Source organism: Ornithodoros turicata, unplaced genomic scaffold (assembly GCF_037126465.1).
Source record: "Ornithodoros turicata isolate Travis unplaced genomic scaffold, ASM3712646v1 Chromosome161, whole genome shotgun sequence".
Taxonomy (NCBI): domain Eukaryota; kingdom Metazoa; phylum Arthropoda; class Arachnida; order Ixodida; family Argasidae; genus Ornithodoros; species Ornithodoros turicata.
The window spans coordinates 65,654-83,668 of record NW_026999322.1 but is presented as its reverse complement, the minus strand read 5'-3'; the positions used below and the strand labels follow the sequence as shown (position 1 = coordinate 83,668).

General features: G+C 43.7%; 1 protein-coding gene across 2 annotated transcripts in view; it reads right to left on the bottom strand.

Moving 5' to 3' along the window:
* Positions 1-16,060: 16,060 nt before the first annotated feature.
* LOC135372706 (uncharacterized) overlaps positions 16,061-18,015 on the bottom strand; it is a 45,572-nt gene continuing 43,617 nt past the window's right edge. For both annotated transcript variants that reach the window (XM_064606201.1, XM_064606200.1), the window contains exon 6: positions 16,061-16,267. In XM_064606201.1, coding sequence (XP_064462271.1) covers positions 16,119-16,267 — 149 coding nt within the window. In that variant the 3' untranslated portion in view covers positions 16,061-16,118. The remainder of the gene's footprint in view (positions 16,268-18,015) is intronic.

The following is an 18,015-nucleotide window of genomic DNA, read 5'->3' as shown; positions in this document are numbered from 1 at the left end:
GAAGAGATACACGGTGTTCCAGTATCCCTATATTTCGTGATTCATTAGCGTGTTTTCTATAAATTGAAATCCGAAGGTTTCTATGTTTTTTTTTATTGAATCTTTGGGTCTGCTAAAAGCAGGAAAGCAGTCAGGCTTTATTTACACAGTGGACATTGTTGCTGACGGTCGTGATTGATCGTGGAACGGTGCAAAGCAGCGAACGCAGGGTCACACGTTGCACTTCGGACGTTTCGTACCACCTTGACTGCGGCAGTTTTCTTCCTTTTCTTTTCTGGTGTCAATGCGACTAGGTGGTCCAGCCTATCGTATACAAGGTGTCCCAGCTAAATGTGAACAGTCTTTTTTTTTTAAATACATACAGGGTGGTTCAACAACCATGATGGCAATTCATGCTGCGGATAAACATGCGGTCAAGGGATTTTTTTCTGCCAATAACTTTTGCCACATATTGGTAACTTTTTATTTCATTTCAATTGACAGAAAGTAAATTTCTTGAATTGAACTTCAAAATTCCCCGAGGCAACCTAACGCTTTCTTTGCGGAAATGGGTTCCCCGTGGTCATTTTACTCAGTATAGCGCATAATCCCACTGGTAATGCAATGGCAATAGCCGAAATAAATGCGACGAAAATCCGTCGAAACGAGCCCTTGGCTCCGCCTCTTTTTTGACAGCTCGTAGTTTGAGCGCAAAGGTACGTGCGAAGAAATGAGTTTACATTGACACGCCACACGAGGGGGAAAGGGTACGGAAGAAACAAAGAAAACGTTAGGTTGCCTTGGAAAATTTCGGAGTTCACTTCAAGAACTTAACTGTCCGTCAATTGAAATGTAATTGAAATATTACCAATATGTGGCAAATGTTTGGGAGAAAAAATCCCTTGACCGCATGTCTCTCCAGGGCCTACGATTTTTACTATGAATTTCTATCATGGTTGGTGGACCACCCTGTGTATATCACTCCAATCAATTGCAATATAGCATATGCTGGGGGAACACTCCTTACGAGCGCACCAGCAAACTCCTAAAACAATGTACCAATTAACATTTAATAATTAACTTTTTAAATAAAAACTCTACGTGCTTGTCCGAATTGGAACATCTGACCTCTTCGGTCCCCTGATACAGCTGCCTTATTCTGAACGGAAATTTGTTCGATAGATCCTCTTTTCTTATCTTTATTTTGTTCATTGCGCATCTTGGGAGACACGCCTTTCCTTCACCCCCAATGTGAGAGGGAGATAGAGTACACTCAATCCGAAACTATCGTCATAATGCTCTCATCGTCATATGCGACCGAGTGCCATCGGCATCAATTCAGAATCTACAAGGGAAACGAACAAGGAGCACATATAAGGAACTTTAAACTGGCTAGGACACGCAGAGCTCACTGCCGTGACCACCCGTTACAAAGGGCACAGCCAACAAGATCATCATCATCATCATCATCATCATGCTTTGAACCACGTCCCCCAAACTCACCTCGGAAAAGCGTGCAACGAAGAAGGCCGCCACTAGATACCCCACTGTTGCCGTTCCGGATCACTTCAGCGCGCTAAGTTTAGCGGCAAAATGTTTTTGTTGTTTCTGCGAATGAATCTAGTCTTTATATGTCCAAATAAAACGCGTATAACAACTTTCTCTGTCGTGTTTCACTTTTTGGTCCCGTTTTTAAACGTGTTGAGCGATCGGAAGGATCTAGTGCACGGCTGCGTGCATCACATAGCGTACCTGTCGTACCAGGCGCCGCAGGCGCTGCAGTCGTCCATTTCTCCTTCGGTGACTTGGCCTGGCTTGGATTGTGCTTCAACTGGATCTTTAGCGCGCTACAATCCACGCAAGCCAACGTCTGGTAACAATGGGGTATCTAAGGGCGGCCTCCGGCATTGCACGCATCGGGATAGGAACAAATACATGGGAAAATGGCGACCTTGGGGGACCTGCTTTGAACATTGCTTTGAACCTGGAAACGTCTGTTGGAGCTGGTTGGCGTCTATGATTGAAGACGCAGATTCGTAAATTAGAGGGTTCTTCTTGCCTCTCAGCTCCTCCGAGCGTACAAAAACGTGAACGTCTTTGCATTTGTGTAGTGATGTGCTCTGTTATGAATTTTGTTCTTGAACTCGTGCACCAGCTCTATTACGACACAGGTAAGCGGCCTGTGTAGGACGGTTGATCCTCCATTGAGTCCCAAATCTGAACCAAGAGCTGTAGTAGCGACTCGATATTTATCTATAGCAGGGATTTCCCTACACCCCCCCCCCCTCCCTGAAATTTCTCAGGTGACCACACCCAGCTAGGCCCGTAACACGTTCTGGTAGAGAGTCCGGAGCAGCGAATTACATCCTGTACTGTCAAGCTTGGGCTGTAGGACCATAGTCATGCAGATGATCGTACCATGCATTTGTCCAATCTATGCGCTAGGTATTCATTGAGCTTCGTGAGACAAGGTGCTAGTCTTTTCTCTTTTTCGGTCGTGTGATTATGCATCTTAATGTTCAAATGCCGTTCATAATGAATCTGTATTCTAATGTACTGTGTTCTGTACGTAATAACATGTACAAATAAAACGGGAAAGCTGCGCAGAGATGTCGCCATTGTGCCACGATTCTTTCCGTGTCTAAGAAAAATTCCTTAAGTGTACCCTTCACCAAGCGTACCTCCCCCCCTCCCCTTGAAAGCTCGGCAACCCCCAGAAGCGAATTTCTGGGGAAATCACTGATCTATAGTTATCTCAACTGCCTTCATGATCTGCCATCATCCATCACTTAAATGAGGAAGTCCTACTGATAAGTGACTTTTGTGATTTCGTACATGCATTTATCAGATCATTTTATGAGGTGTTAGTGTGCATCAGAAAATATGATGCAGAGGGACGTTTTCATTGTTTCGCTTACCTTCTTCATACAACTTCCTTTCTAGCTGTTAAACGAGTTTACATAGACAGTGTCTTCGTTTGCAGCAACAACTGCGGAGATCCACCGCATCCCATCGTTATTCATGTAGTTGTTGTTGCAGCCTCTCCTCAATTTTTTGCTCATCGTCACTTGGTAAATTTTCTAGCATATTTGTTTTCCTTTTTTTTTTCTGCTTCCTCGCCCGACAGCTCATCCTGCATCAGTTGCTTCGACGTGATCCGATGTACGTTTTCAGCAAGGATTCCCTACATACATGGAAAAATGTAGAAAAGTAACGAAGCTTTCTATTGTGGGGCCTTCATCATATTATTCACTGACGTCCCTTGGTGAAAGATGAAAGTCACAGAAAAGGTTAGCCAGCTGTAGGACTCGAACCCGCATCTTCTGGACTACCGGTCCCTTGTGTGTTGTTCCAGTCCCAGAACATCAGTTCTCTCATGTCCCTTCGCGGTCTCGATAAAGAGCGTGGTGGGGTCATTATTCTTCTGTTAATGATGGTGATTGTTTGTTTCTTGCCGACATACAGGGCGTTCATTTTTTGTTCGTTACAGAATTTTTATTTCAAAAACTAGTAGAGGAAAATAAATGCCGTTTTTCCAGTAGAGTTATATTTCAGGCGTTATAGAGTATTATCAGGCCAGGCGTACATTGGTTCGAAGAAAACAGAACAAAGAGAAGGAATAAAGTCATGATCACTCATAAAATTCATTACCTCTTTAATTAGAGGAATTCGCGCGAAGGCGAAATAACAACAGGAGTTATTCGTCGTCGAAAGCAATTTCGTGATGAAAAAAAAAAGCACACTTAAGTGCGTACTGTCAGGGACACTTCTGACTTTCTACTCGTTTCCGTGGCCGCGCTGCGATAAGCGCCACGCTAGCGGCCAAGGTCGCAAATAAAAAGTGGACTCGTTCAGGGGTGGCCGGGTGCCAACAAGGTATCGCATTGCCGCACGAAGGCGTTGGAAGGACCGAGTAAAAAACAATAAAGAAAAACGTAACAAGGGAAAGCAGACGCGATAGCAAAGCGCGATCTTCTTGCTCCTTACAAAACAGGGCACGGCAAGTGACAACCAGATTAAGATAGTGATATAATTCCCTCTCACACCGTCTGCTTTCCTTTTGTTACGGTTTTCTTTATTGTTTTTACAGGTTCTTTCCAACACCTTCGTGCGGAAATGCGATACCTCGTCGGCACCCGGTCACCCCCGGACGAGTCCACTTTTTGTTTGCGACCTTGCTTGCTAGCGTGGCGTTTATCGGAGCGAGACCACGGAAACGAGTAGAAAGTTAGAAGTGTCCCTGACAGTACGTGCGTTACAATATCCGTCGCTGAATTCTCTTTGCAAGCGAGCCGAGAACAAAGCACTTTTCTAACGCAAAAAGAGCAACGTACATTCCACGTAAGGGACGCCACGTGCTTTGGAGCCATGGAGCTGATTGGTGTAGGAGCTAATCTATTGGCCAGATAGACCGCTCTTCGACCCTAGATAAGGCGACCCTTCGAGCCTAACTCGGCCATGCACGATTTAAGCATGCTGTCGCCGAGACAAGTGTACGCACGAAGAAAAGAAAAATATCAAATTGTCTAGCGTTTGCTTCTCCTAAGTAGAGGTATATAACGTCGTTAGACAAAATGTACGAGCTCACAGCCCCATTAAGGTACTCATCAAATTTCATACTGGTGCCAACCGGGCTTCACCCGTGGAGCTATACGAGGAATCATTAAGAAAAATTGTAAAACGTAAAAATAAGCGTACATTATACGCATGCAAAAAAAAAACGTGACGGTCACAGATAGGGTAAAGATTAAAATGCAATCCTCGGCGGACAGATCAGATCAGAATTTTTGTATATCTTTTTACCGCCATACAATGTCAGAAAATATTTTAAAAATTGATACTAACAAGAAGAGAGCATTCGATTTCGCAAAACGCGAACCTCAGGAGAACGCACTATTTGCAGCGTTGCCTTTTCCGCTTTTAAGGCCGAAAACACCAGGAAATGTCCTTCAGTCTCTTTAGCCGTGAAAGCACACCATTGTTTTATAGATACTTTTATCAAACCCGTCTCGCGGTGCTGGTTATCAGAGGAGAACGCAGGCGGCGCTGAACTCTGATAATTCCCCTCCCTTTCCAGTTTCATTCAAACGTACCTTCCGTACCTTCCTTTCCAGCATGCGGAAATGTGAGACATCATACTTAAAGAGGGCTAAAGGCCCGTTCCGACATACAGCGCTTTGCTGCAGAGCACTGGAAAACAGCGCTGTTTATCCCTCCTCTCCCGGTTGCGGCTCGATGGAAAACAGCGCTTGGCGAAGTTGAGCTTCGGTGAACTTTCCCATGGTGGTGGTGGTGATAGGGCTTGCCGTTGTCGGCCTCACGTATGTGGGCAACGTCACGACTCACGCCCTGGGGGAATGTGCGTCCTGGGCCGATTTCTAAGGGAACTGTGCTGGAACATATGTCTGAAAGCGTCTGAGGAAAACCCAGGAAAAACCCCAGACAGCACAGCCGGCACCGGGATTCGAACCCGGGTACCTCCCAGTCTCGACGTGACATGGCCAGCACGCTAACCACTGAGCCACGGGAGCTGGTGAACCTTCCCATCGCTGTCTCCCAGCGATAGGCTCCCTGAACCAATGAGAACGAGGTGCCGCGTTCAAGTAACGGTACGATGACGTACGATCACGTGAGATCACCAAGTACAGCGCTGGGACAAGCGCTGCAAGTGCAAACCCCACAGTGGAACTAGAGCGCTGTTTTCCAGTGCTGTGGTGCAGCGTTGTAGAGCAAAGCGCTGTATGTCTGAACGGGTCTTTTGCCCTCTTTAAGTGTGATGTCTCACATTTTAGTCGCACCTTTCATGCCCTCGGAAACAAAATTGGCTCGCTACATAACCAACAAATTCACTTTAGGTTCCAAACATGATCCCCTTAATTGTGAGACTGCAGTGGATAATTACCCAAAGGAGATACATTTTGATGTATCAGACTGTGAAATCAGGATGGCGCGCGAATTCTACTTCTGTCCCATTGAGTGCAATGCGTAAGATTTCAAACGTCGGGGGAACAAAAACATTTATATAAATAAACGCATTATTCTTTTTCGGCATAATTTTTGCATATACACTCTAAGGGGGAAAAAGGAGTAAAACGGGGAGTAATTGCAGCTTCTACTTCCCCAGTCTGCAATTACTCCCCATATTAGTCCCCTAACCCTACATTTAGTCCCGACATTTACTCTGCAGGACTGCAAATTGTCAATGAACTTCGCGAATGATCTCCTGAATGCAAGAGTCTACGTCAATATGTGCCCTTGGTCAATTTGATGGCATAAGGCTGTATAACTCAGCCAACCTAGCAATTTTCCAGCCATAGGGAGTAAGAAACAGCGGAACTTTCTTCGCAAATTGTGCCCTATGTATGACGCAAGATTTTATGTAACTCCATATATCACGGTTGACGGTTTGCTTCGAAGTATTTGCATGCATGACCTGTGAAAACATGTCGCCGTATACCGACAAAATGAAATTATACTTAACGTCTATGGGTGTAATGCAGGCGAAGTACTCTTTAAGTTTTATGTCAGCGAATCTTGGGCATGCCCCTTTATGGTAGCACGAACCAAATCCGTAGTACCCGTGAAAGCCAACATGATTTTACATTGGGGATAGAGCTATGGAGTCCACACAGCAGCATAATCCCATAAATCTCTTTTTCAGCAATGCTTCCTGACTCGGTCTTCTCTGTCACACCACTGAAAATATCCTTTGCATCACCTGTCTGAGGAAGGTGTTCATGCCCTGCTCTCCTTTACCACACTTAAAAGCACGTGCTTCTGCGTCACAGTTTGTTTGGATTTATTTCGATAGGCCTTCGATAGGCCCTCGATAGGCATGTGCAAAGTGATGTTGACAACACTTTGCTTGGCCCTGAAACGAGATTTCGAAACCGAAACCGCTGGTCTTTCCGAGGGTAGGTATAGTGATGCCATATGGCTTCACTCTGCGCTCGAGAGTTTAACCTTTCAGTTTCTCGGCTGTTGTAATTAAACTTTCAGGCTCCCGTATGTTGTTATTAACCTTCCAAGGCTCCTGTATGTTGTAATTAACATTTTTCAGTTCCCAATCTGTTCTAATTAACCTTTCAGTTTCTAACCTGTTGTAATTAACCTTTTAGTTTCCCGTCTGTTGTAATCAACATTTCAATTTCTCGTCTCGTGTAATTAACCTTTCAGCTCCATACGTGTTATAATTAATTTCAGTTTCCCGTCTCGTGTAAGTAACCTTTCAGCTCCCTACCTGTTATAATTAACATTTCAGTTTCCCGTCTCATGTAAGTAACCTTTCAGCTCCCTACATGTTATAATTAACATTTCAGTTTCTCGTCTCGTGTAATTAACCTTTAAGCTCCCTACCTGTTATAATTAACATTTCAGTTTCCCGTCTCATGTAAGTAACCTTTCAGCTCCCTACATGTTATAATTAACATTTCAGTTTCCCGTCTCGTGTAATTAACCTTTCAGCTCCCTACCTGTTATAATTAACATTTCAGTTTCCCGTCTCATGTAAGTAACCTTTCAGCTCCCTACATGTTATAATTAACATTTCAGTTTCCCGTCTCGTGTAATTAACCTTTAAGCTCCCTACCTGTTATAATTAACATTTCAGTTTCCCGTCTCATGTAAGTAACCTTTCAGCTCCCTACATGTTATAATTAACATTTCAGTTTCCCGTCTCATGTAAGTAACCTTTCAGCTCCCTACATGTTATAATTAACATTTCAGTTTCCCGTCTCGTGTAATTAACCTTTCAGCTCCCTACCTGTTATAATTAACATTTCAGTTTCCCGTCTCATGTAAGTAACCTTTCAGCTCCCTACATGTTATAATTAACATTTCAGTTTCCCGTCTCGTGTAATTAACCTTTCAGCTCCCTACCTGTTATAATTAACATTTCAGTTTCCCGTCTCATGTAAGTAACCTTTCAGCTCCCTACATGTTATAATTAACATTTCAGTTTCTCGTCTCGTGTAATTAACCTTTAAGCTCCCTACCTGTTATAATTAACATTTCAGTTTCCCGTCTCATGTAAGTAACCTTTCAGCTCCCTACATGTTATAATTAACATTTCAGTTTCCCGTCTCGTGTAATTAACCTTTCAGCTCCCTACCTGTTATAATTAACATTTCAGTTTCCCGTCTCATGTAAGTAACCTTTCAGCTCCCTACATGTTATAATTAACATTTCAGTTTCCCGTCTCGTGTAATTAACCTTTAAGCTCCCTACCTGTTATAATTAACATTTCAGTTTCCCGTCTCATGTAAGTAACCTTTCAGCTCCCTACATGTTATAATTAACATTTCAGTTTCCCGTCTCATGTAAGTAACCTTTCAGCTCCCTACATGTTATAATTAACATTTCAGTTTCCCGTCTCGTGTAATTTACCTTTCAGCTCCCTACCTGTTATAATTAACATTTCAGTTTCCCGTCTCATGTAAGTAACCTTTCAGCTCCCTACATGTTATAATTAACATTTCAGTTTCCCGTCTCGTGTAATTAACCTTTCAGCTCCCTACCTGTTATAATTAACATTTCAGTTTCCCGTCTCATGTAAGTAACCTTTCAGCTCCCTACATGTTATAATTAACATTTCAGTTTCTCGTCTCGTGTAATTAACCTTTAAGCTCCCTACCTGTTATAATTAACATTTCAGTTTCCCGTCTCATGTAAGTAACCTTTCAGCTCCCTACATGTTATAATTAACATTTCAGTTTCCCGTCTCGTGTAATTAACCTTTCAGCTCCCTACCTGTTATAATTAACATTTCAGTTTCCCGTCTCATGTAAGTAACCTTTCAGCTCCCTACATGTTATAATTAACATTTCAGTTTCTCGTCTCGTGTAACTAACCTATAAGCTCCCTACCTGTTATAATTAACATTTCAGTTTCCCGTCTCATGTAAGTAACCTTTCAGCTCCCTACCTGTTATAATTAACATTTCAGTTTCCCGTCTGGTGTAAGTAACCCTTCAGCTTCCTACCTGTTGTAATGAACCTTCCCTTTTTGATCTCTTGTAATTAACCTTTCAGCTTCTCGTCTGTTGTAAGTAACATTTCAGTTTCTCGTCTGTAGTAAGTAACATTTCAGTTTCCCGTTTCGTGTAATTAACCTTTCGGCTTCCTACCTGTTGTAATTAACATTTCACTTTCTGGTCTCTTGCAATTAACCTTTTAGGCTGCAGGGGCTGTTAAAGTTACTTTGGAGTTACTAAACTTAAACTAAAGTTAACTAAAGTTACTTAAACGCGACGAGCCTTCGTGTCGTGTCATTCTTCTTCGTGTACCCTCAACCTCGAAGTTTTGCTATGCTATGAGTCTGAATTACAGCTACAAATGCCCAGTGAGAGAAAATACACCTCCGGCAATAATAATTATTGGGCTTTTCGAAACAAAATTTATAGGCTATGTCGAGGCAATTCCTCAGAATTGAAACAGAAATTCCTGAACACTTTTCACGATCAGCGCTGTTAAAGCTCAAAAGGTAAAAGTCAGTTCACATTCATATTCTATTGAGTTTTATCTTTACTCCAAAAGTAACTCAACAACATGTTCGCAGTAATTCAAAACTCATGATGAAAGACGAAAGTCACTGAAAAGGTTAGCCAGCTGTAGGACTCGAACCCACATCTTCTGAATTACCGGTCCAGGGCTCTACCAATTGAGCTAAGCTAACACGCCTTCTCCATGATTTCCAGGGCGCGTCATCTGCAGGGACAAAAACCAGTCACTCTCTCTCACTCATCCTCCTTTCACTCTTACATTTTTGCTCAATCATACACATAATCATAATCATACGACGGGATCGACGCATGCGGAAACTGATGGACATGAAAGAACTGATGTTCTGAGGCTGGAACAAATACATACTTTGAGGCTTTGTATGTATTTGTCCCTTCTGTGTTGTTCCAGCCTCAGGTCATCAGTTCTCTCATGTTCAAAACTCATTTTCGTAAGTGATACTGCCACAGTTCGCCTGCACCTCGGTGTTCCATATGGGAGCGTTCTTGGTACTCTCGTGCTGAATATCATTATTACTTCTCATCCAGGGCAGCTGCCTGGTTACAGTCATACCGCACTATATACCCATGACATGTGGACCACTGCCATTCGCTGTGGCACAATCCAATAAATTCCAGCGAAATGTTCGTTGGACACTATTTCAATATACCTCCTCGATCGTGGCTTTGCTATCTCACCTATCAAGGCGGGAGCGAATGCGTTCTTCACGCAGATCGTTTAGCAAGTTCCAGTTTTCATTGGTGACCCAGCCCTGGCCTTCGTCACTGCCGGTCCATACCCGTGCATTGCAACTGACGACAACCTAACGTGGTTTCACCATGTGGAGATGCTTACTACCAAGGTAAACTGTTAAGACAGTGTACTCAAGCTTATTGCTGGTGCATCCTGGAGCCCGTCGTGATCTGACGTCCATGGTGTCCATCAGGATGTTAGATCAGGATGTTAGGATGTAGATGTTGCGATACAGCTCAATAAGAAACCCAATAACATGGAAACAGAATCCATCGAACCCAAACAGACGAAATTCGAACCCAATAACGGATACTACGCAGCGCCCAGGCTGCCTCTGTTTGGGAGGTCTCAGGACAGCAGAGACGTACTCCGTCCTAGCAGAGGCGCCAGAGCAGGTAGTTCACATTCGGCGAGACGGTAAGAACATTTGCTCGCAGACATATATGGTACCCGCTCCAATATACTCGTCGCAATGCCGAGAACTTCCCAGCGTCTGCTTACTGAAATGCATAATTCCTTGCCCAGCGTCTGTGCTGTGTGATGCGTAGAGATGCAAAATTTCCGAAAATTTTGAATCGCTCGAGAAAAACAAAAAAAAAACGGTTTCTTCCGGGGGTTTTTTTTTCCCCGAAAAATTTGACAAAATGGAAACAAATGCGGTTCCTGCTGACTCGAAGCATTGCCGGCCAAACCACAGCATACAATGAGCTAGAGGCATTAGTAGTGTTCATCCTCTAGGCATAAATGCAGAGCATGAGACTGCTGTCTACTCAGCGATAGGTAATTAGAACAACCCGACCACGTGGTCGTCCTGAAACCACTAGAATTAAGTAATTGCGAATGGCACATAATGATTATCCACTATGACCCTGGACATGTGCCAATGACGGCCATGTATTGCCTGTCAGTATAGGTTAAAAACATCAATACATATTCACACAACAGGAACTCAACATAATTACGGATTCATATTCAACATATTCCAGTTCATGAATCCGAATTGGGTGAATATAATGATAATAGAAAGGCAATCGTGGATTAGTGGCCAGTCAATGGAGCATAGAAAGTCAATAGACAGGCAATGGCAGTTGATCATTTCCTTTCTATAGTAGGTTGTCTATAGACCGTTGCTGCCAATCTCCCATTGACCGGCTGTGGGAAGGAAGGAGGTGTGAACAAAGGTGGTCTATGGGAAGGCAATGGACCGTCTTTAGCTTCAATGGACGTTTTGTCCATGGCTTGTCTATTGGCTGACCAAATAATTTTTCACAAGGGACTACGACCAGAACTCCGACATTATGTGAATGCGATGGCGATCGCTTGGAGCGACCAGACGGAGCGCTAAGTTGGTGGTTGTTGGCGGTTGTTGGCGCGAAACACCGCGATGTCACTCTGATGGGGTTAAACCATCACTGGATGGCTAAAAGACGCCGCGGTGTCAACCGCCACTTCAAGTGGCATGTGCAGTGCTCAGTTGGAATCTCTATGCATATCTGATCTATTCTGACCGATGATGTCACTACGGTGCCGTAGGAGACCTGGGCACATTGTTCTTATTTGTCCATGCTACCAACCTTCCCGAACCGCGCTCTCTCAGATCCTTAGTCAGTTGGAATTTCACCCTTTCTATCTCTATGAAAATTGCTTGGCCCCTGGTGAAATCCAACCCATCAACACTCTGTGATGAGAGCTTTTTTGGTCTTTTTAGACACGTCAGGACTTCGATCCTTATGGCGAAGGGCACATTTCATCGCATTTTATGCCAGTGGGCTCGGGTATCCACACTAGCGACGAAACTCCTCATTATTAACCTTAGAAATAAAGTTGTTGTTTTATTGATACTCTAGGCAAATTCCTTCAATTGGTTTCGCATTCTTTGAACTGGTGCAGTGTGTACAAAACATGTTGGATTACATTAAATCAAGTGGAAATCAGCGTTTAGCATATATATCCATTAAGCCAATTCATTGAATTGCTTCTTTATTCCGTGGGTACGGTCGTCGCCACACAACATAGCGGAACATGATGTCGCGAAGGTATAGCTTCTCTTCAAAAACCCTGATTCTGTCAGTGAGGAACTTGTACCTGACGGCTACATAATGAACGAATTGACTGTCTGATTTGTCTTTGGATCTCGTTGGAATTGTGGCGACAATTCAATGATGTTATGTCTTCTCGTTCCGGCAGTGAAGCACATCTGGAGATGTAGTTGTGTGTGTTCCGTTCTACATGGAGATATTGCAAGAGATATCGAGGTCTTCTCGGCCTTCCCAACTACCTTTATTAGCACTACAGTAAAAGGAAACAGAAGCTAGATACTGTGGTACATCTGCTAAGCTCGGACCATGTCGGGAGTTTCTTTGTAAATTGAGATGAATAATTTTTGTGTGTTGCCACTTCGGTAACACGGATAAAAATTAGTGTCACTGTTTTAGTTTCTTGCTGCACGCTGTTGAACGTTATCATAAGGATACAAAAATATAATGAGCATCGAAAGTATGTTTGTATTCTACTTCTAAATCAACATCCGATCGGGACGCCATTTCGAAGTCCCAGCGATATCATTAAAATACATCCTGGCTAGACAACGCTAGGACATTTCGAATGACGTGTTAGTTACATCATTGGGACATTTTTCGCGGATCAGGACTTCGGCATCTTTTCAGGACGTCCATGGGACATCGGTGGTTTACTGGGACCAATTTCCCAGCTGCCTATTAATATTAAATACCATGTGTGCGGAATAAACGGGTTTACATTTTGCAACATTAATTTGTTTTCTGGGAATGAACATGCCCACCAGAGCGGAACTGGTTCAAAGCCGGTATGAACCGTTATTTTTTTCCTCCGGTGCAGTACTGGTACCGGACTGTTTATGATAGAACCTGTGGGATTTGCTCCTGCAAGTAGCCTTCCCCACTGGGGTGTGGTCTAAGTAACCGGTACGTTCCCTATCGCCAACCAAGAATGACTCTGACACAGGTTTGGAATAACTTACATTGCTGACTTTATTGCTGTAACGTCTGATCACTTCCAAGTCCCAGGCACGAGTGACCCATTCCTCTCCAAGGTCCCCTCCCGCGACACCTTCCACTGACCTACTTCCGAAGCGCCAAATCGGCCCACGCGGCCAGACTGGCCAGTGGAAAATCCCTATGTCGAGGAATCGGCTGGGGTGGTTGAGGTCACGGGACGGCTCCCCATATGTCCCCCAAACTGGGTCACCACAAACAGGAACGAAAACCGGAACGAAAAACGTTTCGGTTCGACACCCTGGTTTCCGCCATTCTATTCCAATTTCATTCCAAGCTCTGCTAAATCTGGAATGATTCCGAAATGATTCCAACTCCGGAGTGGCAACTTCGCAACCCTGATATCCGATGGCTGCCTACCCACGATTGCGTGTGATGTGGGTGCTGCGTCAACGCGTGTGGGGTGCGAGACAAGCTTGCATTTCTTCGCACATATTTGCCAAGATTTGCCCGAATATACAGGATTCGCCAATATAAACATTGTTTGTAACGAAGATAAAAGAAATAAAAACAGCGTCGGGAAGTTAAAGTACATTTTACAGGACGTACTATGCCCTAAAATGTGATTTCGATACTGCCACCTGGTCCGCTTCTCTGCGGATAAATCGTGAAAATTAAAAAAAAAAATGCCGCTGCGTGGCATTTCCAATCGGCTATACCTGTGTTTCAGCTCCTTCCGTTAGATGTCGAAACGGTCGAACGCGACGTTGCAGACGACATCCAAACCAAGTGAACAAGTGGAACTGAATGCAGAGTCGCACTCTGCAACGCCGCGTTAGACCGTGTCGCCATCTGACGGAAACGAGCTGAAACACAGGTATAGCCGATTCGAAATGCTAGGCAGCGGCGTTTTTTTACTTTTCACGGTTTATCCCCAGAGAAGCGGACCAAGTGATAGCATCGACATAAATGTTTTGGGCATGGTATGTCCTGTAAAATCTACTTTAACTTCCCGACGCTGTTTTTAGTTGTTTGAACTTCGTTACAAACTCCGAAGTTTATCTTGGCGAACCTTGTACATGATGACAATGAGGCATATACCCTCGTTTCAAATTACGAATATCAAAAGAGCGTCACTTGTTACACACTGATTTGCCTTGACGGGTAGAAACCCAGCGAACAGGTAAGGTGCTATGAAAGGAAATGCCCTCGGGACGAAAGCCGTCGATGTTTTAAACAGAGGCTGTTTTTCTTCGAAGATGGAACGGGAACGAAAAAGAAAAACGGAATAACAGTCTCAGTCTTGAAGATTTGGCTTGACGGCGTTCTGAGGTCGGTTCCGCCTTTGTACTATACGAAATGCGTTTGTTGTTCTAAGCTATTCCAATCAATCAAATCAAAGATGAATATCTTTCACCCAAAACACTCTTCTAGCAAGTCACCATGCCGAATAGTACTATCTTCACTGCTGAGGGTAAGCCGTTGTTATGACATTTTGTATTTTTGTTCATGAGGCGACTATGGGACAATCTGCAACCACATATTAGCTCTAGAAATAAGTTGGACACATTCTTCCAAAATGAGAAATAAAGTTAGTTTGGCGGTCAGGTACTCATTATTTTCCACAAAAGCGGGGAAGGTCAAAACGAAACCGAAACTTCCGAATGTACCCGCTCCAACCTCCTGTACTGTGCGTAATGCTCCCGGTAGTCAAGTGTGGGACACCGGATGTTTTCGGTGCACGGGCTTTGTAAGTTCTGCCACATGGATGACCAGTCATCTGCTTCTTCAATCTCGTTCTAAAATATTCACCATCGGTACATGCAAAACTTACAGAAAGCCCACTGAAGTGAAGTGAAGCCCACTGTTGCTAGACTGATTTTTCGTGGAGGAGCGCCTAATTACTTATAGGGAAATATTAGGGACGTGACATCCGAATCCGAGAATCCTCGAGTCCTAGGCAGGGATTCGAGATTCGTGAGTCCGAATCTCATTGCCCAAAACAACGAGTCGAATATTTCGAATCTACCAACGACCTTCGTTTGTTTCTTTTTAAAATCGGCGCCCCCAGGCCTGCTTGGCCGGCAGCCACAGGGGCGCACCAAAACCACAACATCAAGCTCCGATATTAGAAGTTTAAAACTAACACAGCTTTGGTTCGATTGTTTCTTAGTTTTATGGAGGGTATTCAGACTCCTGAATTAATGTATTTCCTGTAGTCGATGAACAACATGTCAAATAAGTTACACTTAGGAAGAACCCGAAATTTGTTTTCGCTAAACAAACATATCAAATTCTGCAAGACATTTTTCAGTAGGAGAGTTTTCTCCTTTGTTTTTTAAACTCTTTTCGGGGGAAATATTCGAAAGATTCCAAATTCGTAAGCTTTGTGGATTCGTAGAACCTTTCTTGAATTCGGATTCGAGAAATTCTAAATTCGTCCCATCTCTAGAAAATATCCCTTTCTAATTATCTGTGCCACTTTAGGGTGAGAAATGTTATTCAATAAAATATCATACGGTACATACTGATGTCGCACAGTTGCCTCGAGACGTTTTTGGTGTGGAGTCTCCCTTTAATGATTGCAAGGTGTGAGACTAGTGTCGTCATTGCCGAATTATTTGCCCGCATGATATGCTCGGCAGGGGTCTTCTGTCCTGAACCGATTTAAAAGAGCCGACGCTCGCTTTCCGCCCGAACGTGACGCAACATGAGGTGGTAACATGTAAAGGCTTGTATGTCCCTGTCTCCCCTGAACCAAGTACTAGTAACACGCTGTGCAGGGGTTAGCTCTGACGTGTTTTAATGTAAAGTTGAGCTCTGATGTTGAAGAATAAGCAAAACACTCATACACAGCCGTTAAAAATGCTGGAATATTTATTTGACCTGTCGTCGCAGGACAGTTTTACTCGGAAGTCTATTCAGGATAAACGCAGTCCTTGTTGACCTCAATAACATCAGCTGCTGTTTTGGCCTGCCTTTGAAGTTCCTCTGCGAAGCGTTCTTCGCAGCACTGAAGAGCCTGGCTGTCGTCTGCGCCGGCGCTGTACTTAAAGAGTTCCGGATCTGCGAAACATTGATATGGTATCACGAGACTTGTAAAACCATGATGACATGTGATCATTAATCAACAGCAATAGAGTAAACAAACGCAGGCCACTGTAAGCTTTGAAACTATAGCCGAAACATAAATCGTTGCCCCAGCTTTTAGTACATGAAGATGATGATGATAGGAGAAATAAAAAATGGAGATGTGAGCTCGCTCATTGCACAGTCGCACAGTCCGCATTGGAATAGCTCGTTTACAATACTTTGCGTTCCGCAGCAAAGTTGCTGCAGTCTAAGTTGCATGTTGGCACACGGGTGTGGCATTAGGTGACATAACTGGGCAGGTAGGTTTTGACAGTTATCTATAGTCACCTGTCGTTTTCGTGACGGATAGATCTACAACACGAAAAGTAAATATGTACAAGTCAATTATAACTTTGTTAATAGCATGTTAACGGCTATGGCAGTTTCATTGAACCGCAGCGAAATAAGTGCAGAACATTGCAATTGTTGTAGAAAGATACACGCCACATGTCATGATATACAACGTTTTACATGATTCAGTGGGACTTCGAATGAATGCGAATGACTTGCGATCATAATCACGTAATGCCGAAGTAGAATGAAAGTAACATTCTTAATTAAAAACGTTTCCAGAGGCGGTAGTGTTGCCTGTAACAGAATGTGGTGTTCACACTTTGATCGCATGGAGTGAGAGGCAACAGTTACATTGTGTTCCTGGTTATGTCCGTGTGTGAGTACGGGAAAGGGAAATAACTTCTCAACCAATATAAGTTGTGCAGTGATATGTACCGTATGTAGTAGATACGTACACAGCAGTGGCGTAGCCAGACCTCCAAGGTAGGGGGGGCTCGATACGAAAACTCGCCCTCCCCCCCCCCCCGCTGATCCTGGGTGCGACAACACACACATACTTGTGCACACCGCAAAATGCGGTTGAAAAAAAATGAACGAAAATAATTGATGTGGACGTTCACAATACGATTACATAGGCTGTTATGTCCAATGAGGTGGTGTCACGAGATTGGAACTATTTTGAAAAGCTCATACTTTGAAAACCATTCAAGAGTGTTGCTTAGATAGACGCCATGAACTGCAAGAACTTTCGCGATCATCACATTGGTCCCCCCCATATCTTATTTTCTCCTCGAATTTGCACGATTTGCGTGGGTCGGGTCGTGGCAGGTAGGCGGGGCGGGGGTTAGACTAATAATCTTTAAGAATAAATCATTTAAGAAAACCTCTCTCAAAATATATTGTTTCACAATAAACTGCATCAAATTCCCCGATAAGGAATCAACCACGCAAAATTCCCGCCCAAAAAACAATCGCTCAAGAATCCACCACGAAAATATATCTCTAAAAATAAACTGCTTAAAAATATATCGTTAAAAATAAACTGTTCCAAAATATATCCAATTGCCCAACACGACAGCGGTAGGATAGACGTGTATCTCTACGCAGAGGATAGCACTAAGACATAGCTTATATTGGTGGTTTTTGCCCTGGTTAACACTCACCCTCTACCTAGTGTTCTGTCAGGGCTGCCGTATTTGTTCTGTGTGTGTGTTGTTGCTATGTTTTCCTTTCTAGCGTAGAAAAGCCTATGCATTATATGTATGTCCCGCGTTATTTCGCTTGAAAAAGCATCGACGGGAACTGTGGCAGTGCTGAGCGCTCGTTCGTTCGTGCGTGTGCTCTGAGTTCGCTTTACACTGACGTTCAAGTGAAGCACGCTTGCTTCG